The 25,224-nt window shown below is 44.3% G+C and overlaps 2 protein-coding genes across 8 annotated transcripts in view; both read left to right on the top strand.

Moving 5' to 3' along the window:
* enah (ENAH actin regulator) overlaps positions 1-14,252 on the top strand; it is a 76,465-nt gene extending 62,213 nt beyond the window's left edge. For 3 of the 5 annotated variants that reach the window (XM_053880456.1, XM_053880455.1, XM_053880457.1), the window contains 9 exons: positions 3,644-4,405; positions 5,958-6,292; positions 6,944-7,086; positions 7,894-7,942; positions 8,097-8,148; positions 8,288-8,354; positions 11,037-11,121; positions 11,200-11,257; positions 11,998-14,252. In XM_053880456.1, coding sequence (XP_053736431.1) covers positions 3,644-4,405; positions 5,958-6,292; positions 6,944-7,086; positions 7,894-7,942; positions 8,097-8,148; positions 8,288-8,354; positions 11,037-11,121; positions 11,200-11,257; positions 11,998-12,035 — 1,589 coding nt within the window. In that variant the 3' untranslated portion in view covers positions 12,036-14,252. The remainder of the gene's footprint in view (positions 1-3,643; positions 4,406-5,957; positions 6,293-6,943; positions 7,087-7,893; positions 7,943-8,096; positions 8,149-8,287; positions 8,355-11,036; positions 11,122-11,199; positions 11,258-11,997) is intronic. The other 2 variants (XM_053880458.1, XM_053880460.1) reach the window with 2 other exon arrangements.
* A 1,014-nt stretch (positions 14,253-15,266) lies between these two features.
* Positions 15,267-24,989, top strand: lbr (lamin B receptor). Of its 3 annotated transcripts, none has more exons than XM_053880912.1 (14): positions 15,267-15,391; positions 19,340-19,508; positions 19,693-19,890; positions 20,199-20,294; positions 20,828-20,993; positions 21,073-21,269; positions 21,660-21,714; positions 21,879-22,073; positions 22,159-22,262; positions 22,342-22,467; positions 22,528-22,696; positions 22,765-22,845; positions 23,096-23,218; positions 23,619-24,989. In XM_053880912.1, exons 2-14 carry the CDS (start codon positions 19,344-19,346, stop codon positions 23,777-23,779), a joined length of 1,836 nt encoding a protein of 611 aa, XP_053736887.1. In that variant the 5' UTR covers positions 15,267-15,391; positions 19,340-19,343; the 3' UTR covers positions 23,780-24,989. The 3 variants fall into 3 exon arrangements, with proteins under 3 accessions (XP_053736887.1, XP_053736888.1, XP_053736886.1); XM_053880913.1 differs by having other exon boundaries at positions 20,196-20,294; positions 20,828-20,984; XM_053880911.1 differs by having other exon boundaries at positions 20,196-20,294.
* Positions 24,990-25,224: the final 235 nt, after the last annotated feature.

Here is a 25,224-nt window from a genome sequence, read left to right as displayed (position 1 = left end):
ATCTAGATCTCATTTTAGCATAGACGGTAGACAAATCATGAAGTCAAACAATTATAAAGGACCCATTTCGAAGTCTGTTTCACAGAATTAAATGGAGCAGTATGGAAGTATTTGATTTATTACTCCACTATCTCCACATTAGCTGCGCTAAGGAGGGATTCAGAGAACTGTATTTGCTCTCTAGACATCTTTCTTGGCTTGATTTTTGGTTGCCGTGACTAACTGACTAACGGCGTTTGTGTTCCTCTGTTCGGTGGTTGTGAATTTCCAGGTTCATGGTGAAGCGAAGTGTTGACCCTTATTATTGGGTTTCAAATGTAGCTGCCGTTCTGGCGATGACTCGACTTCGGGGCTATATTTATAGCTAGTCTTAAATACTTGTGACAGCATCGTTGCACTCACTGGTGAATCCTCATTTGCATCGCACTGAAGAATTATGTTCAGGAACACAGATTCATTCAGCCAGTCGAGGGTCAGCCATGACATTATGGCGACCTATACATTGCTGTGTTGTAATGGCCGCTGTTTATAAGTCGGTATAGTGAAGTGACCTTAGGGGAAGAAGGGATGACTGGATCCAATTGAGTAGCTGGCTGTTGATGGTTTGTAAAGGAGCCCATGAGGTCCCCTGTCCACTGCTGAAACAACCCACACATTAGCAGAGAGGAGAAGCAGCAGACTCTTACCCAACATCTGTGAGGCTGATGAGTCAGCAGCTAAATTTTAGAATTTCATTTCAAGTCCTCATCAAACCATAACATATCACGCTGCGATACTTTCATTGTTATATGATTTTAGTACTTTTTAGTTCGCCTCTTGTGAGCTCTTGATTTAAAAAAATATATATTATTGGAATATTTTGTGGATTATCACATTAAAATATCATTCTGAAAATCAGTTAATATGAGAAACTCCTTGCTCTGATGTGCTTTTCTGAAGAGCACCAAAATAGATAAGATAAAGAGTGAAAACCAGTTTAGTTAAAATACTTCATTGATATGAAAAATGTTTTGTGTTTTTGAGATTTTTTCCCCTGTCATTTGAAACAAGTTTTGAAAGCTACATAAACATGAAGAAAACCACTATTATTAGTAAGTTATTTGCATGTAATAGCACTGAAAATCCTAACGATATTGGACATTCAGTGCAATTTCTAAATGTTTTAAACTGAATTTTTATTTCTTGTTTTGGCAAATAAGTGATTTTAGAACATTTAATTTTATGAATGTTTGTTGAAATGCCACCTCAGTGGATTGTTTTGTGCGCTGAGATCAGAGATGTTCTCCAGACTGGGTCAGTAGGGAAGACAGAAGTACGCTTGAGTGACATATTTGACTTATTACCCTACGCATGGATGACCACACACACACACACACACACACGCTGGGGCGGCTCTGTGGTGTTACTCAGAAGCTAAAAATACACCAACATGGGGAGCATTGGTGAGACCCCGAGGATAATTGTGTGTATGCAGAAAGGAAGGTGAGCTCAGTTCACATGTACGGGGGGAAACACGTGAGCGCACCCCTCTTCCTGAGTCATCTACTGTGTCCCTGTGAGGTGCAACACATCCCAACAATGCTTTAGAATTTGGACATTATCTGTGCATCCACCGACACATGACAACATCCAGTCATCATTCTCACGGTTAGAGGTCATGGCCTGTACCTTTAAGACATGTCATGCACATACACACAGAAGCACACACACACTCTTTCGGAGCATGCTCAGAGCATATTCTGTGTTTCTCGCATGACTTTACAGCATCGACGTTAGCCAATCAACTTCTCCCAGCGGTGACCTCGGTAATCGAGTTATTCCCAAACTGCTTCTACTGTGCTCTCATGTTTATGCATGTGCGCTTAATATTTGTGTGCACGTGTCCAGCTTTCTGTGAAATCAGCGTGTTTTTGGTTCTGGAATAACGGAGCGGAGGCCACTGAGTCACATGACCCAGGGCCACAGAGGGATGGAGGCAGGGAATGAAGAGGGAGGGGGGGGGAGGCAGATAATGTCAAAGTTGAGATGTTGATGAGAGGAACAAGAGTCTTCTCTATGAAAATTAAAGAGTCTACTGAGTCAAGACGACATCAAATGATTTAAGATACGATTGATCAAAATGAAACAAGTCTCAAAAACTTGATAATGTTTCAGCTGATGAATGAAAAATGCAAATTGAATAATGTTCTTGGCTGTTGTAACTGAAAAATTAAAAGACTTGCAAAGCAAATATATTATTATAATGGAACTTGATCTGAATTGATATCAATATTGTTCAATAATAATATTGGGGAAAAAAGGAAAGTGACTGTTTAGAAAAATATGATTGGCAGTGAATTTCTTGATTCGTCATGGGGAAATAAAGTAGAAAACATTTCATTTAAATATTTATATACATTTAGATATTTCTAAAGCGTATATTTAAAAAAAAAAAAACGCTGCAGCCACCGATTCCTAAAGGACCCACGCTCTGTATTAGTCTCCAATTAACCCTGAAATAACGACTGAAATAGTTGTAAATAAATAGCACGATCTGTGAGCGTCGCTGCGCAGATCGAAAAATCGGATTGCTGATTATCAGCAGGGGGCAGCAAATAGCGCTTTAACAGTCAGTCTCTGTGTTGACCAACGTGGCTGTGCTGTGATATTTGTTGCGTCTTTGCCTGTAGTACGTAAAACAGCTTATATTCAGGGATGATACAAGAAAAGAGTGAAAGAAGAAAAGGAAAATTTGGGAAAAAATACAAGCAGTTTGTTGTGTAGGTCTAAGTGGTCCAAGTGAACTTGGTATTAAACTCTGTAATTGATATGTAGTTACAATGTACTAACTGCATCCACTTACTGTCACAACAGCTTGGACCGGTGCCCAAGTGTTTTAGGCCACTAAGGCCCCCAGAGAGTGTTAAACCACTGTTGTCAAAGAAACACTATCAGATGGAACCCGTGACAGAAGGTGAATGGAGGATTAGCAACTTTGCTCAGATCAAACAGATGGTCCACACAGAACAGTCCAGGCTGCGCTAAGCTCTCCACTGACAAATAAACAAACAACTATCGAGGTAATAATCACGCTGGAGAGCACAGGGATCAACCCCCCTGTGGGAACAGATCAAGACCTTCCCAGGAAGCCTTCTCATGATCTAATGCTGCTCAGGAAGGTGTTAGTGTTTTAGAAACGCTCCAGTCTCCCTCTGCTGTTGGACCGTGGCCAAACGTCAAAATGACCTTGTGAGTCTTTTCAGCTCAGATCTGAGGTTCAGTTTCTCGGTTGAGTATTTGAGGGGTGAAATGAGGTTCCATAGGTCAGTTTTTGAGACGTTCTCTTCAGTGTTTCTTCTTCTCACGCCTCTCATTTCCTGCTTCTTTGTTTCTGGCCAGCTTGTGTAGATGTTCTGGAGTGTGGGTGCTAACACCTGTCCACTAACATGGTAGCGTCACCTGAGGACACGCACACACTCTCTAGTCTAGGACTGTGGTTTAGCTCTGTGCTGGATTTTCCTGCTTCATCTGCCCCATTCTCTTTTTTCCTCCCTCCCTCTTTCCTTCTCTCCTCTGTCCTGCTGTCTGTCCCCCATGTGTGCACGACGGCTGCTTCCTTCCTTCCTTCCGTCTTTCCTTCCGTCCACCTTGGTTTGTTTGCTAGCCTTCGAAAGCACCCTGTTCACGCCGACACCACAGGAGCACAACAGAACACCCTCCACACCTGTCTCTCCATCCACACCCACCTACCCCACACCTGGGACCCCGTGCCTCTCATCCGCCACACCCCCGACCCCGCCTCTGCGCCACTCCGCTTCACGATTCGCCACCTCGCTCGGTTCCGCCTTCCACCCGGTCCTCCCTCATTACGCCACAGTTCCGAGGCGACAGCAGGCCGTTCCTCAAACCCCGCCTGCACCTGCACCCGCCCCTCATCCTTCTCCTCAGCCCCCGCCAAAGTCTGCCGTGTGGTCAGCATACAACTTTACCCCCTTACCCCCATCACCTCCGGTCATGATAAGCAGCCCTCCAGGGAAGGCTGCCGGCCCGCGGCCGCTCATCCCCATCGCAGCGCCGTCTCCTCTCACCCAAAAGCCCCCATCGCCGTCTCCCAACGGCCCCCCAATGTTCCCAGCACCATCCCCGGTCACCATCCCACACAGCCACACCCCTCTCGGCATCATCTGCCCGACCCCGCCCCCGCCTCCTACACCTCCACCATTCCCCTATCCTGCAGCTTCTTCTTCCTGTGTCTCGTCTCCCCCCTCCTCATCCCATGCACCTGGTCTGCCCTCTCCCTCCACAGCGCCCCCTGCTGCTGCTGAGCACCTCTCCCTCCCTGTGGGCCTGGGCCTGTCAGGGGAGCCGGACGCAGCCACAGGCCCAGAGACCCTCCAACCGCAGGGGGTGTCCTCCCAGCCCCAGGGTAAGACCTCAACTATAGATTTTTCTCTTGCTTTCTCTTCTGTCTTTCGCTGCTTTTCACTTACACACTAACAGGACAGGGGGAACTGTTCAGGTCTTTTGCTCGACTGGCAAATCTGCAAGCTTCTTTATGTTACTCTTTGGTTTTTTTACATCTAATTTTGCGGTGAAAACATCTGTTTGTGAGAGTTTTGTCAAGACTTGTCATTTCTTCGTGACTCTGTGTGAAGCATGGCATGTTGTTTCTGAAAAAAATATAAGAAAATAGGGATGACACCACAGTCTGGTACAGTGGTTTTATTTGCAAAAACAATTTAAACACCTGCAAAAACAAATGAGGGCAAGTTAAACAGTGCAGGAAAATCTGAATATTGATCAAAAATGCTAATATTTTACAACATGAAATAGTGCTAAAGCATATTTGTTAATATATCCTGCCAATTGCTGACAATTCTGGGATGACCCCTTTTAATATATTTGTAACACATGCATTGATAATAGGACGCTCCAGACCAATGCTGACTGAACCTACTAATATCTTACTAATAACGGTATAGCACTCGCCAGTTTTCTGATCTCTTGTTTTCTTCATGGGTCACAGTGTGCACACAGCAGCACTTAACAAACCTGTTAACACAGAAGCTCTTCCACACCAACAGCTGTGACTTATTTTGATGCTCTTTAATGGCAATGGGGCTTTAATCTCTTTATTGGACTGAACAATTTTTTACACCTAGTGTCAATCTTTTTTATGTATTTGTTGACAATTTATGTTCAGTGTTTTTTAATGTGTTTCTTCCATCATGTAAATCCTGAAACATTTGAAAGATGGGTTTCAAATATGGACTTTTCCAAAGTGTCCTGTTCCATAAATCAAATTTCGTTGAAATACTACATTTTGCATGTCACTTCATTCATGGCAGCCTTTGTGCTTTATTTTCGCATCACAGTGGAGCGTTTGTGTTTACTTTGTCACATCATATTGTCTCATGTTTTTACGTTGTGAAGAGGGTGGAGGAAGCCAGAGTGAGATGGATTCTACAATATAGATGATTTTCATTCCCCTCACGCGATAGCCGCAGGAGCTGCTCTAGTGACCTCTGAACCCAGAGATCATCAAAGCGATTGGCTGGAGGCGACTGTTTATGTTTACATTCCTTTATTGATTCTGTTCAATCATTGGATTCCATGGTTTTGTTGTGTCGCAGTTCATGATGCTTGTCTGCGAATCAAGAATACTTTTGAAACGTCTCTCTGTTTACCCAAGTGTTTGTGTCTGATATCATCTTCATGTCTCCGTGTCCATTCTCAGATTATGAAAAGAACAGTTCAATGTTTGTCTGGGTTTTGTTGGCAAACCACATCACTGATTCGACTAACGCTGGCGTGGTTGTTGTTGTTGTCCGTGCGCTTCATGTCTATTTGTGTGCATGATAATCAAGCTGGAGCAAAAGTTTAAATGTGTTTGGATTCAACATTGTTTTGTAATCTGAGACTATGATTCTGAAGGCAATCTGTTGCTTCTTTGTGTCCCCTCCCATCCCTCTCCGCAGACGTGGCGCAGACAGCGGGCCTGACCACACCCACCCCTCCCCCACCACCACCCCTGCCACCCGGCTCCACTGTGACCTCTGCGGCTGCCACGCCGGCCGCCACCCCAACAACCCCCTCCGGCCACCCTCCCCCTCCCCCTCCACCACCCCTGCCTCCGACGCTGAGCCCGGCCGGAGCGGCCGCTCCACCCGCCGGGCCCCCTCCTCCCCCGGGCGCTCCACCCCCTCCCCCGGCGCCCCCCCTCCCAGCCGGCCTGTTCTCTCCTGCAGAGGACCGTCCCCTCTCAGGGCTGGCTGCTGCCCTCGCAGGAGCCAAACTGCGGAAAGTGCCAAGGGTGAGTGCTCACATGATGACTCAGACGTGAATATAGGGCTCCGTCAGAGAGACCACAGTGGCCTCCAAAGAAGCCTGTGGTGAACTCTCCCCTGTTTCCATTTTGATTATCAATGAATGCACATGAAATATTAATTCTTTGGAAATAAATAAATAAATACATGTAGCCAACAATTAAACTTTAAACCAGAAAACTATGCAATCTAGAATACAAATAAAAAACAAAACAGTCTTTCTCTAAAAAGTGATCACTGATGGTCACTATCACTGGCACACACACATAATGTTCACGCATCAGCGCACCCACGATCACCATCTGTCACGTCCCATCTCAGACTCAGAGGAATTAAACGCCTGCCGCCGCTGTGCGTCACATGACGAGGCAGAGAAACTCAAGTGGAGCGAGAGAATGTTGTTTTGCTCTCACTGATGTGTGATGTAGACGTTTCCTGCCGATGATACCATCATGTGATTTCTGTTCTCTTCTACTCTCACATAAGAAATATGGCTGCCATACACAAGGGGTGTTTTTTAGGTGGGGTCAGCGGTGCATCCATCTCTGCAGCCACCTTTCCACTGAAATATTTCCTCTCTTTAAGAAGATGAGTTGAAATATATCCAGCAGCTCTCTTGTAATGCCCGTTTCCTCCAGAGCGACGATGCAGGGGCAGCTCTGGCAGCAGCAATGTCGGGGGCCGCAGCGGCTGCAGGGGCCAAACCGGAGAGCAGAGGCAACGGACCTCTTCCCGGAGGAGGTGGTCTAATGGAGGAGATGAGCGCCTTGTTGGCCAGAAGGTGAAACATGTTCAAAAGTCTAACAGATGAATTCATTTCATATCGCAGGATGGAGAGTAGTTCATTCATTTTTGATATGGGTTGAATGGCGTGGTGGGGGGCAGGAGTCCATCCTTGATAGTTGGAGGAAGGATGGGAGGAAACCAGAGTGCCCATGCAAGGAGTGATTTCTGGTTGGCTGTAACTGTTTGATATTGAGTTTATCACAGTACAATTGGATGTAAGGGAAGAAAGAAGGACATGAAGGGATTTGGACTGTGGGAGGAAACCAGAGTTCTGGTTTAACAAGCGTAACTGTTAGGTTTGGTTTAACCACAACAGGAAGGAAGGAAGGAATTGGACTATGGGAGGAAACCGGAGTGCTTATGCAAACACAGATTTCCGGTCTGCTGTAACTGTATGATTTTCTTTATTACTATGCATCTGAAGGAGAGAAACAAAGGGAATGGGGAAAGGAACAAAGGAGAAAATGAAGTGAAGAAAGAAAAAGAAAGATTTGGACTATGGGAAGAAACCTGATTTCCAATCTGTTTTTTATACCATACAACTGGAAGGAAGGAAGGAAGTAAATAAGGAAAGAAAGAGGTAAAGGTCAAAATGACGGAAAGAAAAAAGTAAAGATGGGAAGAAGATTTGGACTATGGGAGGAAACGGGAGTGGCCATGCAAGCAAGATTTCCAACCAGCTGTAACTGGTACTACCTTATTATACTGTTGTAAGGAAGAAAGAAAGGAAGGACGGACAGATAGGAAGTTTTTCAAACTTTGGTCCCTCAGTCAAATTTGACTATAAAAATGTGTCTTCCAGGAGAAGAATTGCAGAGAAGGGATCGTCACCTGAACCCGACCAGAGATCAGTAAGTCTCAGCTGTTCTATATCTTGGTTTGCTCAGATGGTATTTAGATGTTTTTTCGTCACTTGATCCGCTCATATCCCGTGACGTAATCGATAGCAGACAATGATCCCACACTCTAATGACATCACTCTGACTCTTCACTCCTGTCCAACAGGAGGAGGGCGAGATAATGACGACCCCTAAAGTGTCGGCCTGTAGCACACCAGGTGAGTGAGCGACACGCGGCCCGCGAGTGAAGAAAGCTTATCGATATGCATCTCCCTGAAGGAGAAGATCCAAGTTAGCATCGCTGTTTGTTTTCCAGTCGGACTGTCAGCTGCATGCTAACTGTCGTTTGTCCTCCAGATATGCCCCGGAAGCCGTGGGAAAGAACAAACAACATGAACGGTAGCAAATCTCCAGTCATCGGAAGGTATGGTGATTTCATTGGATTTTTAATTTGATGTGTATTGTGTATATTTAATGGCCATAACCTGTCGCTGAGTCGCAGCAATGCTACTAAATACAGACCTCTCCTCTGCAATAATGGGAGCCATTACCTGAGCATGAGGCTGCTGATGTCGGCTGCTGCTTTACCTCACTACTGATGCCTTTGTGTGCGAGCGACAGATACACCGCTAACTCAGCTGAACTGAATACATTTAGATATATATACATATATATAAATAGTGTCTGAAGAGATGTTCTGGATAGTGTTTACTGCCATGGAGGTGGAAACTCTTGCTGTTGGGACAGGTAAAAAAAAAACATTCTGCGAAAAGAAAACGGACTAAAATATTGCAATACTTGATGGCATGATACTGCATTGATATTTAATAGACTCCTCCTTCAGCTCATTGTTATACAGTAGATCAGAGATGGAAGCCTGGAACGTCAGCTTAACAAGACTGTTTCAATCTGAAACTGTGAAATTCAACCAAAGTTTTCTGTATTTTTTTGTCCATAGAATGATCGCTCTTGTCACCAACTGTTTATTTTATCAGTGTTATTATATACTGCACTGTGTAATTAATTCCAGTATATTTTATCAGCGCTCCAGTATCATGATAAGTGTACGTATATTATCACCAGACTCCTGCTTATACACAGCCCTGTTTGACAGTGAGAACAATGAGTTTAACGCGTGGCCTAATAATTCCTCACACTTTTACCACCCCCAACCACAATTATTAAATTAATAGTCAACATGGTCACATTCGGAATATTAGGGTACTGTTAACCCTGTTTGGCAGTTAAGGATTTGTTGAATTTGACTTGAGTTTTGAAGAATGATCATCCACACAGTTTATGGACTCAGATGTCTTGGTGAAAATCATTCCGTAATGATGTTGAGGTTAAGTGTTGCAGCTTTTAAGTATAATCTTGTTAAGGGTTTTGATTCAGATGATCAGTACGTGTGCCAGCACCGCTGCATTTTTGTGTTTGTTTATGAATTTGATTCACATATCTCAGCCATAGGTTGGCTGTATTCAGATTTATTGCCATGTCCAACCTCATTGTATTCAAGTGAAAGTATCACTTGGATTTAAACAAAATCTCACGCTCATTTACATATCGTCAAGAAAAGTGCTTCAAGTCAGTGAAGCGATCTGGGTTCTTGATCACGAACAACGCAGCTGCAGCACAGTTCATAGCGACTGTCCCTCGCAGCGCGGGCAACGCCCACCAAACGGTTTGTAAAGTCGTGTCTCTGCTGCCCACACAGACGAGAGTCTCCGTGGAGAAATCAGATGGCAGCAGATTCCTGCAGCAGGTAGAAAGAGAAAGAGAGTCCTGAGTTTTGTAATCCTTGTAATATCCCAGTGTCGTGTCAGACAGACAGTAGCTTGACTTGCTTGGCATCCGAATGGTGTTGTTGTTTGACTGTGAGCCGGACCACCAGACGGCTCTCCCGGCATCTAATCCAGGAACGCGCTCGTGTTTGTTTCTGCATGCTGCTTTGCCTTTTGACCTTTAGTTTGTGGTTTAACAAGGAAATCCATTTGTTCTCCACGCACACTCTGATGAGCCTCTTATCACCTAAGGGCTTGGAGAGATGTGTGTGTATAGAAATGTTAACCTAAATATGAAATCTCCAACTGCACTCATTCGCCTTACAGAGGGTTCATCTGTGCCATCAAACCAGCACATTCCTACACACAAATAATGAGACCAGATGGACCTTTATTTGTGAATTTGCCTCATTAACACCCGCATCAACATCTGACCTGGAGGGAGCCGAGTACAATCTGAACATATGTCTGGGTGGAGATGACCCCACACGACAGCTACCATTCAAAAATATGTTGCAAATGGAGCACTTTAACTGTGGAGCAGGGGTGTTGGAATTTTCCTACAGATCTGTTTCAGTCAGACCTCTTACCGCGATATGTTCTGTTGTGTTATTGTTCGTCAGCTCTACTGAGCTCATTTCCTATTTTAACGTCCCTTTGCTTTCTCACTTCCGCCTTTTGGCGTTAATCTCAAGCGTCCATCTATATGGCTTTTCCTCACCAACCATTAACTCAGTGCTCCATTTTATGTTATCATCTTCTTCGTGAGCCTTCTCACTTGTCTGTCTCCTTGTGAGTGTGTTACTGAAACTGCATGTTCTAACTGACATCTGAGGACTTTTGCCTCATGTGAAACAGGAAACAACGTCAGCGCATTTGGGGTCTTTTTTTTTATGTGAACTTCAAAGTTTTATGTACACTGAATGAGCCATCGGATTATGACCGCCTGCACTGTAATGTGTGTCCCAGTTGCCTCTAACTAGTGTCTACAGCGGTCAGTTCCTAACAAAAGTGTGAGTAGCATAGAATAGAAGTAGTACTAGTCAGTGCAAATACACGTACCATCAACGCTGTGGTCCTTCGTACTGTATTTCTGTTTCCCTTTATACTGCAAGCCTATGTCAGAAGGTTTAACTCAGAGTCGCTGATGGTGACTGACCACTTTAGATGAGGACAGCAACACATCATAAAGCAGTTGGTCATAATGTATGGACTGCTCAGTGAACACTGTGTGAACCTTGGTTGATCTGAAGTCCAACAACCATGTTTCATCTCTCACCGTTGCTCTTCATCTCCTTGATTTCCACCTTCTCCCGCCACAGACCCAAATCGACTCCGACACCCACGTCCTCCCTGACCACCAACGGGGTGCCCTCAGAGTCGGTGGACTACGACAGGTTGAAACAGGTGACCGACCACTTCATTCGTTGCCTTAACTTCAGCCAGTAAAAATTCTGTCAAACTCATCTCTTTCTTTGTCTTCAGGACATTTTGGACGAGATGAGAAAGGAACTGTCGAAGTTAAAAGAAGAGCTCATTGATGGTAACTTGGATATGTCTTAATCTTAGAAAGCTCAGCTTAGAAATGCCTGAGGATCACTTCTAAACTAGTTTTAGAAAACTCAGACTCAGGAAACAAACTAGGCAATGTTCAGAACTTGAATCATGAACTCCTCACATCTTTTATAGACATTAAAGCGTTCAAAATGCTCTGTTTTTGCCTGCGTTTCCGAATTTCTGACACCACAGCTGCTGCTTCTCGTCTCCGGTCCTCCAGGAGATGGGCTCTCTTGGTGGAGCTTCACATTTTGAGCACTTTCAGTGCGCAAGTTCCGAACATTGCCAAGTTTGTTTCATGAGGATCAGTATTTTGGCGACGCTCTTTGGCCTATAAAAATCCATATTTTAGCCACTTCATTGTATGAGCCTCAGAGTTCAGACTGCGAGAAAAAGTAGCGGCTTATAGTCTGGAAATGACAGTATTTGATTACTGATTTATAAGGCTGTTATTACTATGTTATTAGTATTGGTACGTATCACAATTATTTAGGAAGATGTGTTAAATTTAGATCTAGTTTATTGTACGTACACTGTTTTCTTCCTGAAATTTTTGCCTTGGATGTTTTAATGTTTGGTAGCTGCTGTAGAACTGCATCGCTCCAACACCGTCTTGTTTCGACTGGAGTTGCAATGTTGCTGTTGAGGGTTGTGTTCATAAATGTGGCTACAAACTTGAGGAGGATTGAGCTTAGTTCTGATGGAGCTCTGCCTCTCTGTCTGCAGCAATCAGGGAGGAGCTGGGACGGTCCAGCACAGCGTAGAGGATGGTCACCACCCACGAGACCCCACAAAGGAAAGTTGGGTCAGTCCATGATGACACAGCAGCACAGAACAAAAACAACAACAAAGATGACGCGGACGATATTGGAGGAGGAGCAGAACAACAAAGAAAAGGGTGGACGGTGGGAGACTTGTAACTTTCATAGCTGTGGCTCCCCCTCGCCTCCCCTCCTCCTCCTCAAGAGGGCGCCCTGGACAACAGTGAGGAAGAAGAAGAAGAAGCCTTTATGCAAAGATGAAACCCACCTTTTCTTTCCCCAAATAACTAACACTCATCGAAGATCCAACTAACCAACGGAGAGCAAGAAATCTGAGCACGTTCTTGTCCTTTCTTATCAAAAGAGGGAAACTCCCATCATGCCATAGGGTGAGCGTGAAAGCCTGTGCGTATGTTTGAGAGTGTGTGTGTGTGTGAGTGAGTGTGTGTGAGTGTATGGGGGCAGGACGGATCGTCTCTGAAGTCCACCTCTGCAGGACACTGTAAAGCTCGTCTTCCTCAAATACTATTTTAACCTGAATATGTACAAAAGACAGAAAAGTTATTTAGTAAAGAATATCTATCCACCATGTCTGTTTTAGGTCGGCGCCATATCCAGTAGCTAAATAATCCCATGTTTCCTCGTCGGTCTGTGGACTCTTTCTTTTTTTTTTCGGTTCATGCCGACATAATATCACTTGTTCATCCTCCTTTTCTATCGGTTCCTTTGCCACGAAGTTGCATCTGTTGTTACAAGCAATAAGTGTAGCATCCCTCATACATCCCGTGATGTCACACTTTTATATGTTTTCGGTGCGTGAGAGCAAAACTGTAGAACTCTTTTTCTAAATCGTCACACCCGTTTGTCTGTCGTCGTTTTCTCCATAATATCCACGGATGAAGTATCGTAGCTGCGTCTGAGCTTCTTCATGTTGACTTTATTTATACTGGCGTGACAGGAAAGCTGAAGATGATGTCGTCGATAGAGATGTGAACGTGCCATTTGCTCTTCACCGGTGCTTTTATTTACCTCGCCTTTGCTTTGGAGCTGCTTTTTTTTTTGCCCCAGAAATTCTGCTGGTCCACACAGTACAATCATGAAGACTTGGGAGACGGACTGGCTGTCTGCACGAGGTCCTCAGCTGAGAGATGCAGTTGCCTTCACTCTTATAACAACAGGCTAGTCAATATGTTAGCAAGAGTTTATATCATCCCAGCCTTAAACGCATTTTCAAAGTCATATATTGTCTAAAATTATGAACATATTTGCTGTAACCAAGGATTAAAAAAGTGCTATCCCAACTAGTACAACTGTATGAAAAGTCTGTCAAGGAAGTTTCTGATCCATAATTTCAAAAATACTTTGCTTTTAGGCAGAGTTGGTGCACGAAACGTGCTCATCTTGGTGCTGACTAGTGCAGCTCAGTTGGGTCTCATTTGACAACCTCAGTCTGGACATCGAAGCTACAATAAACAATGACAGCAAAATACTGTGATTCAAAGAGATAAATGATGTCTTTTCATGGCAAATCCGAATCATATTTAGTAGACATCCTCATCCCGCTGAGAGGCATCCGGAGTGTTTACAGCATAGATCGCACTTTAGGACAGAAGATTTAGCGAAGGGCCCAAACATCCTGTCGCCAACTGAAGCACCACCAAAGGAATCAACACAATCACGCTCAGCAAAGTCGCCTTTTGTTCCTATTTTTGTATCATATCGTCAGACAGGTGAAATAAGTTCGTGGACGGTTCGTGCCTTGTTCCGAAGTTGCATTTATCATGAAGATTAAACCGCAGGAGTTATTCTGATGGCAGTTTTTCCTTCTTGGTGTTGAGAAAAGGGAGAGTTGGTTCCCTGTTATTATATATTTACACCTTCTTTTTTTTTTTTTTTTTTTTTTACACCAATTTGTCAAGCGTACAATCAAACATGCGAGACAAGAGTTGCGTGGTGGAGAGGTTGGCGTTCCCTCATGCCATTTTCACATCTTCACACGCCTGGATTACATCTGCCATCATGGATCACATGAGGGGACAGAAGGAGCCGTGCTGGAATGTTACGCTGTAGAATTGAAGCTGAAGCTTGAGAAAGTTGCAAAGGTTGGTTTATCGAACACTGTCATCCTGAAGGTTCCGTTCTGTTCTCATGTTACTTTGTCTTTTCTTACATGCTAACATTGTTTTTGTTTGAGCAACTTCAATAAAAATTGCAATATGAGATTGTTTGCTTTGATTTATTTTTTATTGGGTTTTAATTTCAACCAAAAAAGGCCTGAATATGTGCCCATTCTTTTTGACTGCACTGTTCCCAGCCTGCTCTGAACTGGAGGTAGGTCTGAGATGACTGGAGGTGCCACCGCTGCGCACCCTTTGACCCCAATAGGAAATCTGTCGCTTGTAATTGCCTGTAAAACATTTATTTCAGTGACCTCATAGACGGCACAGTCTGGCGGTGCTTGAAGGTTATTTGAGGAGAGACTCTCTTGCTGCAAGTGAATGTATGCACGCGTGTGTGGTGGAGTTTTGCTCTGACAGGAAGTTCAACTGTAGAAGAGGCAGAAGGGAAGAACTGAGTCTGTAACCTTATTGGCTGATTTAAACTGACTTGTTTCTTCTGGCTTCCTTTGAGTGTAGACATTTTGTTGCTGTCTTCTGTTCAGGATAGGTGAGAACGTTTTAAAATTGTTCAGGACAGGAAGAATTTGGTTGTTAAAGTCACTGAAAATGGCATGTGTCCCCACCTGAGGCAACCTGTTCACACGCTCTTCTTCGCCTACTCGCTCACTGTCTATACTATTCACATGATAATCCCCCTTTAGTTCACATTAACAATAAAAATAAATATTGTCTTGATTACTTATCAGTCAGTTTTTAGTATTAGCTTTTGAAGATTCATGAATAAACAGTTGACTGTTTATTCTATTGTTTATTTTCTGAAATACATGTTAAGTAATCCTATCTAAAGCAACTAACTTTAAGTGTTCATTTCACATCCACAGTTCAAATGTCGATCCTCCAGCTCAGCTCGATGGTTTGAATTTCGTGTCGCGCGCCTTTTGGCTGGTGGTTTTGATACCGAACACAGTAGGCGGCGACGAAGCGAATCTCTTGCACAGTTTAAAAGCCCCACACTGACCAATCAGATTGCGCGGCTGTTTGAATTGAACGCCAGATGGACCAATGGCAACGCAGCGCGCCTTCTCACTCACTGGTGGGTTTCGCCCTTGGAGGGAGGGAGAACGAGCGCTACGTCAAACGTTAGCAGAGTCGTTTCAATATAGAGAGAAATATTAATATTTTCTCGCACTGTAAGGCTAATTTAATATCCGCCTGGAGTAATACACGTCCAAAATAGAGGTAAGTGCGCTGGCTTGGCTGTTTCTGATTCGAAGCGCCACATCGCTTCTCGTTTCTCTTTGTTAGGAAATGGAGGCTTAGCTGCGGCTAAAGGACCCGGCTACTTCCCGGACGTTAAACTTATTCCCGCTGCGGTCCTACCGGCGTATCTGTTACGACCTGTTTACACCAGCATCATAGTCGATGTGGCGGACGTTTAATTATTTTATTTCTTTTCGGTGACTGGTTGACAGTTTTAACGTTGCAACTATACGGAAACAGTTCGTGGAAACAGTCGCCGACGCGTAACTCTGCGGACTCCAGACGTTAGACGGTGCCTGGTCAATGTAATTCGTACTGTAAAGATAAGGTTCGCTTCTGCATCGACGCTGCTGCTTGGTCTCCGTTTGTTTGAAAACCCTGTGTAGAAATCGCCACTTTGTTTGGTTAGTTTGCGCTGGTGTCGGGAGCACGGTGAGTTGTTCTGTTGCCAGGTTTGTTTTTCCCCCGAACAGCATTTGAATGCATGACGTTTTCCCTCCTTTACATTCCGTGACTCGAAGCTAACGGAGCACACGTTAAAGAAACAGCCACTTCATTTCTGTCACGTGCGTGAAATATTTTGATATATTTTTTTGATTTGCTGAGACGGATTTATATCTAGGACTTTCACTATACAGGAATTGGAATGTTGGTAGTAATATATTACGTCACACAACGCTACCACACTACAAAGATGCGCGCAATATCTGAATTGAATAATGGAAAATTCCAAAAAACATCTATTATGGTCCCTAATGTTGTTTCAATTCTACTCTTTATCATTGGACTTCATTTAGTGAAAACATAACTATTTATAAGTAGCATTTCTTTCGGAAGATAGTGTTTTATTTACAGTAATACTTAATAATTACAACTACAGTGAAGTCACAAAGTAGGTTTAAATGCAACTAAAACCTTAAGGATTTAAGAAACTCGTGAAACAATGATGTGTCAGCAAAAAGGCTCACCAAACGCGTATAAATACCAGAACAAAACGTCACCCCTCTATTCCACACTGTACGTTGATTTAATACACTCCTTGGATTTGAGTGGCAGCTTTGCAAGAGACACAAACCCAAGGATGCAGGAAGACTCTGAACTAGTTTATGTGTGGTCATCAAGATTGCTAAGAAATCACATTTTATGGCTGATAGTATTTTAGAGGAAAATGGGTTTTATTGCATTATTTTAGTTTCTATTCTGAAACCCAAAGGTAGCTAAACTATACTGTATACAGGAGTGATGGGATGTTGTATTTTGGACCAGTTGCAGGTCATATAAAGGATGTAAACATTGATCAGAGAAAGCAAAGTTCAGGACTTTTCTTAGGCAGTGTATATGTCACTGGTGATTTATTAAATTTTTGTGTTATCGTGTCATAATTTAATTTCTTATTTGCTATCCTTTCTTTTTGGGAAAAAATAGAATGTTTACGATCATTTTTAATGTGACCGCTGTTCCAGTTGGCAGCACTGACCCCAGTATGCCGTGCTACAGCATGAAATGCATAGTTATGTGTGACCACGTCCAGCCCTTCACCATCTGAATTCCTACAGCTCCTTTCAAAGAAAGCCCATTCATACCAGGTGGAGCTAAACAGGAAGGGGAGTTGGCCTCAGCGTGGGTTAAAAGTCGCCTCACGTTCTTCAGCCGAACAGTGATGGGAAACTCTCATCAGTCACCATCCGGCCCCGACGTCCGCATTTCATATGGAACGCAGCCATTTGAGCAGGAGAGGATCAGAGGGACTAACTTTGGGTGTGTCACGCTGAGATGCGTTTCAGTTGGACGGTGTTGACATTGTGCCGCTGCTGATGTTTGGATTAGGCAGCAGATCATTGAACGGCTTTCATCTGCTTTCATATTGGTAATCCTGTTTTACGTGTTTACTGTTCGGAACTCTGCGACTGATGAAATCTCGTCCCGGCGTCGCCCCAGGTGATGCTGCTTCGTGTTTGCCTGTCATTACAGACAATTGACAAGTGAGGCTTTTAATTGTGGCGTCTGCTGACATGGGCTGTTATCACTCCAGCTGAGTGACAGAATAGTTTGTGGTTGTCAACATCTGTTTAGTGAACTCCTCCTCGCTCGCTGTGCTTGTCAGAGTACTTCATTTTAAGGTAATGGATGGATCTTTCTCACACTTTTCTGCTACTATCAGAACAGACAGTTACATTTTTTTTCCAAAACGTATCCTTGCCAATAAAATATTTCTCAAAGGGATGATGGTGGGATTGATATCCGCCAAGTATTTTATTTGTAGCGTGCTTCTTATGATGTCCAGTTTCCAAATTGTGTTCATGTTTACATGTTTGGATTATACTTTCTTAGAACATCATAGGTTCCATCTTATGCTAATTTACTAGGAAACATTGGTGCCTTGAGAAAAGTTGTGAACGAAATTGCTTGGCAAACAGACAACAGTTCATCAAACAACATCATGACAGGTGGTTTGTTTTCTGCCTTTTTTTCCCCCTTCAACAATCCAAAGCTCATGACAATCTCCCATGAGGTTATGTTTTCGACAGCGTTTGTTTGTTTGTGTTTAAAGTAACTTCAAAAATTACGGACATATTTGATGATGTTTTTTGGAAATGTGTCAAGTAGGACGAGGAATATATGTGTCGATTTTGGTAGTGATCCATGTCACCGTCTGAATCCAGGATTATTTTTTTTACGTCGTGACTGAAGATGCTCTCTGATTGGTTTTCTAGTTTGAACTTACAAAACCTACTTGTAGTAGTTGAAGTTGACAGAAAGTTCTGTTCTTTGTAGTGCAGTGCGATCAAACCCAAGACATTTTAAAAAGCTCCTCAACTGCAGCTTCCATTTTTTTGTCTCCACATTGACTCTGTGTTTGACCTATAGGTATTCCTCTGATGTAATAACGTTACAAGCCGCAGAGCGAATAGTGCGATACTATGATAATACACATGCTCTCATCAATATTAACATGCTTATGGTGACAAATCTGTTCTAAAACAGACAGCATCCTCGCTGGTGGGTGAGATGAAGCATTCCTGAATGACTGAATCAATCAGTTCAATCTTATCTGAAACGCTTGTGAAATGAGACGGTTCTGCTGTGGCTTTTTAAATGGACAGATATCCATATCCATCCACAGTGATACTGATGGCATTAGGAATGCATTATATCAGCCACTGTCAACACTCAATCTGGTGAAGCTTGCGTTTTCTAGATAACACCCTGAGGAAAGTGATCAGCATTTCTTCAAATTCATGTGTTTTTAATTTAATATATCGGACTGGAATGTGTTTGGACTCTACTTGTAATGTCTGCGTCCAGCTTGGTTCAAATCCCAAAATTAGCGCTACATTCTCCCACAGATTCTGCGGTCCTTTCTCACTGGGGATTGAGAGTAAACCTCGCACGGACAGACCTGTCAGCAGTTCTGAAGCAGTCTGCCTCCAGTTCTCCACGCTTATGTTTTCGACATAGTGCTGACCTTGCTGGGTTCTTCTCATTGTGCCTAGCGGGGCTTGCTACTGCGGGTTTTAGCTCTGGCTAAATATGTGTTACATCTGCTACGGTGTGATTCAGTAACGTTAGACGTTACGTTTTCAATTTTTGTTTGAAGGCGCTTCTATATGGTGTTCTCTAGAACTCAACTGGCCTATCTGAGGTAGACTTGCGTCAGTAGTGTGCTTTTAATTCCTTCTTGCTGAAATGTAAGAATAAGGTGGAGAAAGAGGAAACTTCTGCAGATTTCAGTCAAAGAATATATTATTTTAAAAAGTCTTCAGAACTTGCACATAACAGCCTTGTGAATGAAAGTCTGTAACGTAATTCCACTAAGCAAATGGTTCCCCATAAAGTACTATCACTTAGCATGTTTTACTTCACTTTCTCACACGCTGCTTGCTTTGTGCTCTCGCTTCATCGTCTGTCTTTTTCCTCCATATCCAGGAGAATGCCGGCTGCAAAGTTCCAGAAGGGGGACCAGGTGATGGGCCGCTGGCCTGGTAGCAACCTGTACTATGAGGTCAAAGTTTTGGGCTACGATCTGGAGAGTGGCTACTACACGGTCATCTACAAGGATGGGACGGAGCTGGAGCTCAGAGAGCAAGACATGAAGGTGAGTTCTCACTCGAATATATATCCGCAATCAGTCCTGAGCACACACTGTTGTTGGTTTTCTTTGGTGCCAACTTGATTTGGGTAATCATTGATTGTGAACTTTGAACGTTGCGCTTGCCAAAGCTAATATGTTCCACCTGCTCAGGTTCAGTCTAACAAACCGTCTCCTGATAATCCTTCAGAGCCCAACCACGTTCCAGCTTCGCTCCCGATCCCGCTCCCGCTCTCGCTCTCGATCGCCCGGGCGGCGCAGCAGCCGCTCCCGCTCTCCAGCCCGCACCACACGGCGCTCCACCTCTCGCGTGGTCACAGAGAGCGCCCCCCAGCCTCGCAAGGACAAAAAGCTGAATGACTCAGTTCAAGTCAAGCTCACTCCTCTGGTAAGCATCCGGCACTCAAGTCATTTGAGAAGGTGAAAGTTCAACCAAAGATAGGTCAGCATGTGTTAATGTGATGGACATTTAATTCACACTTGGGTCAACCCCAAATGAGTTGCATATATCTGATCTTATCTCATCGACTGCACTTATTAGACAAGTAAGAGGAACACAATTCACCACATCAGTATTTTGTAGATTGTTATTCCTTTTGTGGTTCTGTCAAACTCCCACTGTCCATTCCTCGTGTTTATACCTCTGTGCCCCTCTCCATCTCCACCACGCTCCCTCCATTATGGCCGGAACAGCAGGTGACAAAGAAGGTCGAGAACAATAGCAACAATAAACATGAAAAGAACGAAGAGAAACAAACAGAGGAGAATAACACTGCTAGCAAAGTGAAAGAGGTGAGTTGTGGTTTGTAAAGACACGCCGTTCATGTTTACATGTGTTTTGACTCAACAGAACCTAAGCTGACTTCAGACTTGCCGTATGTTCTGCCCTTGAATGCTGCTAGTTCTGAATGGGCTTTGAGCTAAGTTCCGAGCTGCTGGAATGTCATGATGCATGTGCGGGTGTTTTCTGGCAGAGAGGCTCCCTCACAAGATCATAGTGCAGTGAGCTGGTCACATGGTGCGCCAGCACGTGCGCCTGCTTTACTGTCTCAGCTGTTTAGGTTTCTGACAGTTTCACACTGTCTCCAGCTGCCATGTTGTCTCCTTAGTATTCCCTAATTTGAATATAGGTTATTCATTAATAGTTTATTCTTGTCAGCCCATGTGGTTTATGTTGCTAGACAAACATTTTCTTGTTGTTTGTGTTGCATAGGAAATAAGGGCATTCATCTTTGTAGCTAACAAGATGTGGTTTTGGATATTTTCTCCCACTATTTTCTTAAACTTAAATGCTGTGGTTGTAATACAAGTGTCTCTTTAAAAAGCCTGAGCCGGAGGCTGAGAAGAACCAAGGCCGCTACAATCTGCGCCGCAGGAAGGATGATGGCGATTCCAAATCAGTGGAAGCAAAACCCGAGGAGAAGGAGGTGAAGCTGGCTCCTGCGTCTGTCGCTCCAGTCTGCAGTTCACTGGACTTTGGAGGCAAGTTAGGTAGGCCCCACCACAGAGTACCGTCCAGGTGGAATTTGTGCCTGTCAATTCTCCTCTGACACCAAGTTCCTCTCTTCAGGAGCATACTTCTTCCTGCTCTTTCTGCCCGCATGGGTCCTTTTTCTGGTGCTGCAAGGCAACCTGGCGGACCCCAGTCTGGTCAACTTCCCCCCTCCTCTGCCCCCACTTGAAGCTTTCTGGGATCCTCAAGCACTTGGATTTGTGGTCTTGTGGATCTTATTCCAGGCCCTGCTCTACGTGCTACCTGTGGGAAAGGTGAGAACTTCCCCCTCCGCTGCTGTTTTTCTGAGTTTCCTGGTGAGATCTCTGCTTTTACCGGTCACACGTGAACCTGCACATGACTGGTACCATGTTTACTGAGGCAGCAGACTGAAATCACATTAGTGGTCAGGAGGAACAGTTAATGAGAGGCTCCAGGAGCAAAATAGGTGCTGCTGGCTCTGGAACACAAATCTACGGCTCTGCTTTGATACATAACCACAGCTTCTCATGAAATGATGCTGCACTGGAACAGAGGAAATGTAGGGAAGTGTTAGCATGCATGTGGTGGTCAATGACTCTTTCATATAAAGACATGTACAGAAAGTGAATGAAAACATTCCTTTGCTCATGTTTTAATCCCCTTTTTTCCTGCTCTGTCTCCAGCTGAGTGAAGGAATGCCACTGAAGTCCGGCGAGAGGCTCAAGTATAGAACTAATGGTGAGTCTGGGCTCTGTCTTTGGAGAAAAAAGTCTGTCGTGTACTTCATCCCAGGTGTTTACTTGGAAATTTTCATCTTAGTGATGTGGAGAACATTGTCAATGTACAATTGTTATTTTAGAAGACTGATGCTTTAAAGTGGATGTGTTGTTCATCACCACCAGGTTTTTTCGCCATCGTCGTGACCGCAGCTGCAGTGGCGGCGGCCGTCCACCAGGGCGTCGACCTCACCTACATCCACAGCAACTTCCTGCAGCTGGCCACAGCAACCTTCCTCATCTCCGTCGTGCTCAGTGTTTACCTGTACATCCGCTCCCGCAACACTCCCGCAGACCAGCGAGCTCTCGGAGGAAACTCTGGTGAGACACGGATCCATCAGTCCACCTCGAGACGGAGACATTGAGTTAAAAAAAGCGATTGGTTGTGTTTGATATTTTTCCACAGGAAGCTTAGCGTATGACTTTTTCAAAGGACGTGAGCTGAATCCTCGTATCAAGAACTTTGATCTGAAGTTCTTCTGCGAGATGCGTCCGGGGCTGATTGGCTGGGTGAGTTTCACCACTTTCAGTTTGGTGTTTGCGTTTTTGATGTCTGCACTGTGTGCATTAAAATGCCATTTGCTCTCAGTGTTTGATCAACTTTGCCATGGCGCGGGCCGAGATGAAGCTGCAGGGTCTGGACATGCCGTCGCACGCAATGATCCTGGTCAACGCCTTCCAGCTCCTCTACGTGGTGGACGGACTCTGGAACGAGGTGTGTTGATGTCACGTCCTTCACCTGTGAGAGCAAGTCTTGACTGGAGACTTATTTCAGGAGGCCATCCTGACCACCATGGACCTGATGCACGATGGCTTTGGCTTCATGTTGGCGTTTGGTGACCTGGTCTGGGTTCCCTTCACTTACACCCTGCAGGCCTATTACCTGGTCAGCCACCCAAACCTCCTGAGCCCTGCAGCCGTCGCCTCCATCGTCCTGCTCAAGCGTAAGGAACAACTGTCTTCTGCAAGGTTTACCCTCAAACTCCTGACATTGTCCCCTTGCTTGGCACAGTTGTTGGATTCTACATCTTCAGGAAGTCCAACTCTGAGAAGAACTCCTTCAGGAGAAACCCATCTGACCCCCAGCTGGCCTGTAAGTTGCTGACTTCAGAAATGGCTTTGATGACTTTGTCTCTGTGTATCATTTTACGGCAACATTCAGAGCTGTGAAACAGTTACGATGGGCAGGAAGCTAAAAATAAAGCCTCATAAGTTATAACTATGGAACACAAGAAGATCGACTGGTTGGAATTCTTTTAGAACCACATGATTTAAACCTGTCAATCTTCATTTCCTCACTGCAAAAACTGCTTGTTTGCATAACCATGACTCATGGTTCGCAGATCTGAAGACCATCCCGACAGCGACAGGAAAGAGTCTGCTGGTGTCAGGGTGGTGGGGCGTCGTCCGTCACCCCAACTACCTGGGAGACCTCATCATGGCTCTGGCCTGGACGCTGCCCTGCGGTAGGTCACATGATGTTTCCTTCCCGCCACAGATCCTGGTGCCGCTGACCGCGGGCAGATTATGGCCTGGGAGCTGGGGCAGTGCCAGTTCACCTCCTGGACACCTCCGATCTCATCACAGCTACTTAACTTCATAATCCTGATGCACCAGTCAAACAGCTGTTTTCTCTGGAAAACAACAGCGATGTTTAGAGATTTGTCTCTCTCTGTTTACATCTCTTCCTCTGTGCTGGACTGAGCGTACAGTATATGGGCTCAGCCTCGTGTAGCGCTGTTTTGCTGGTCAGACCTGGCGGCGTTGGCTCAGTGAAGAGAAAAAAAGTCAACTTGGATAAGTTCCTGAGTCACGATGGCACGTCCAGAGTGGCATCAGGTTTTAACAACTGTGTCTCCATTCCAGGCTTCAGCCACCTCCTGCCATGGTACTACATGATCTACTTCATCATCCTGCTTGTCCACCGAGACTCCCGGGACATGAAAGAGTGCAGGAGGAAGTATGGCTCGGCGTGGGAGGAATACTGCCGGACAGTACGCTACCGGATCATCCCCCGCGTCTACTGAGGGACTCCTCTCCGGACTGTTCTGAGCCCAGGCCAGTTCTTCACCCCCGTCTGGTGAAGGCTCCCAAACACCCCAAAAATGGATTGACGTATAGTTTTTTACAATTTTTTTTAAAGAATTAAATTTTTATAATTGACGGAGGCTGTGGAACATTTCACGACAGGATGAGGAAAAAAAAGACTTTCATTGGCTTCAGAGACTTTTTTTTGAGATTTCTCTGTTTATATGCTTGGAAAAAAAAATAATTTGTTTAAAAGTGAACAAATGGAAAATCAGCAAGCCTCTGCTCGAATGTCCCGTTAGGATGTATATTTCTGTATATACGCATTTTGTTTTTATACGCCCAGGAAAAACTCACCACCTGACAGTCCCCTGAAGCTTTTATTTTTGTTTCGATGCTAAAAAATGGCAACAATTTCTCTCAGAATAATCTTGTAAGTACGCCTTCCTGCTTTGACGAAACTGCTTGCGCATGTTGTGTGAAGGACTTCGACTGCCACGTATGGTGCGACCAGGACTCGCGTTTCTCAGGAATCTGCCCATGTTTTAGTCAATCGGGTGCACAATGGTTTGTTTCACAAATATATATTTTTTGACGTTATTTGGCATATGCTACCTCAGGGTCATTCACTGTCCAATAGCGCCTCCTCCTATGACCACTAGGTGTCAGTGTTTACCACCGTTAGTGTTTCTCCTGTGTAATGATTTCCTCTCTCTTCACCTGAATTTGGGTCTCACCTCCATAAGCTTAGCTGCCAAGACGACCGTTTTAATGAAGTAAATACTGTGAGAAGCCGTTGACTGTGTTCGCATTATTGACCGGTGCATTTCCAGACCTGAGCAGCTGTAGTGGTTAAAAAAAAAAAGTAGCAACATGAACTAGACTAGGATGGATTTTAATGCTGTGCTGACTGAAGACTGTGTAAATAATTTTATTTTTTAATGTGTTATTTGTTTTGGTTTTGGTTAGGAATGGTAGTCTTGATAGCTGGTAGATATTTAATGATGCTTTTGCTTGCCATGTTTGGAAACTGCAACTCTCTTGACCCCACCACCGTCCAGTTTGGGCAAATATTCTCGGTCTTTCTGACTAGTGTGGTTCTGTGATGGGGGAAAAAAACTTGACAGAAGAGTCAGAATTTAGCTTTTGAGACTGGAAGAGTTAATTGTACAGATGTTGCAAGTGAAAATAAAGATTTACAGTATTTCCTCTGACGTTTGCATTTTGTGATCTGAACGAAGCCGTGGAGAGGAAAAATGAATGAACCTGGAGTTGCCTCACACGGTGTGTGAACGTGTCTTATTTGGACTGCAGCACTTTCCACTGCACCACAGGGCAAAATACCAGCATTGTCCAATGGCCTGTTTGACATCCTCAAAAATGTTTTATTACTTTTACTTACTGATGTGCTGCAGCATGTTTTTTTTTTCAACTTTAAACACAA

The sequence above is a fragment of the Synchiropus splendidus genome, chromosome 12, assembly GCF_027744825.2.
Source record: "Synchiropus splendidus isolate RoL2022-P1 chromosome 12, RoL_Sspl_1.0, whole genome shotgun sequence".
NCBI classification, from domain to species: Eukaryota; Metazoa; Chordata; class Actinopteri; order Syngnathiformes; family Callionymidae; genus Synchiropus; species Synchiropus splendidus.
Note: the sequence above shows the minus strand (reverse complement) of the source record. Positions and strands in the feature narration are given on the sequence as shown.

Coding starts and splice junctions, on each gene's coding strand:
- lbr (XM_053880911.1), top strand. CDS start 19,344: ATGCCGGCTGCAAAGTTCCAGAAGGGGGACCAGGTGATGGGCCGCTGG. Junction 19,891..20,195: donor AAGTCAAGCTCACTCCTCTG/GTAAGCATCCGG, acceptor TGGCCGGAACAG/CAGGTGACAAAGAAGGTCGA. Junction 22,846..23,095: donor ATCTGACCCCCAGCTGGCCT/GTAAGTTGCTGA, acceptor CATGGTTCGCAG/ATCTGAAGACCATCCCGACA.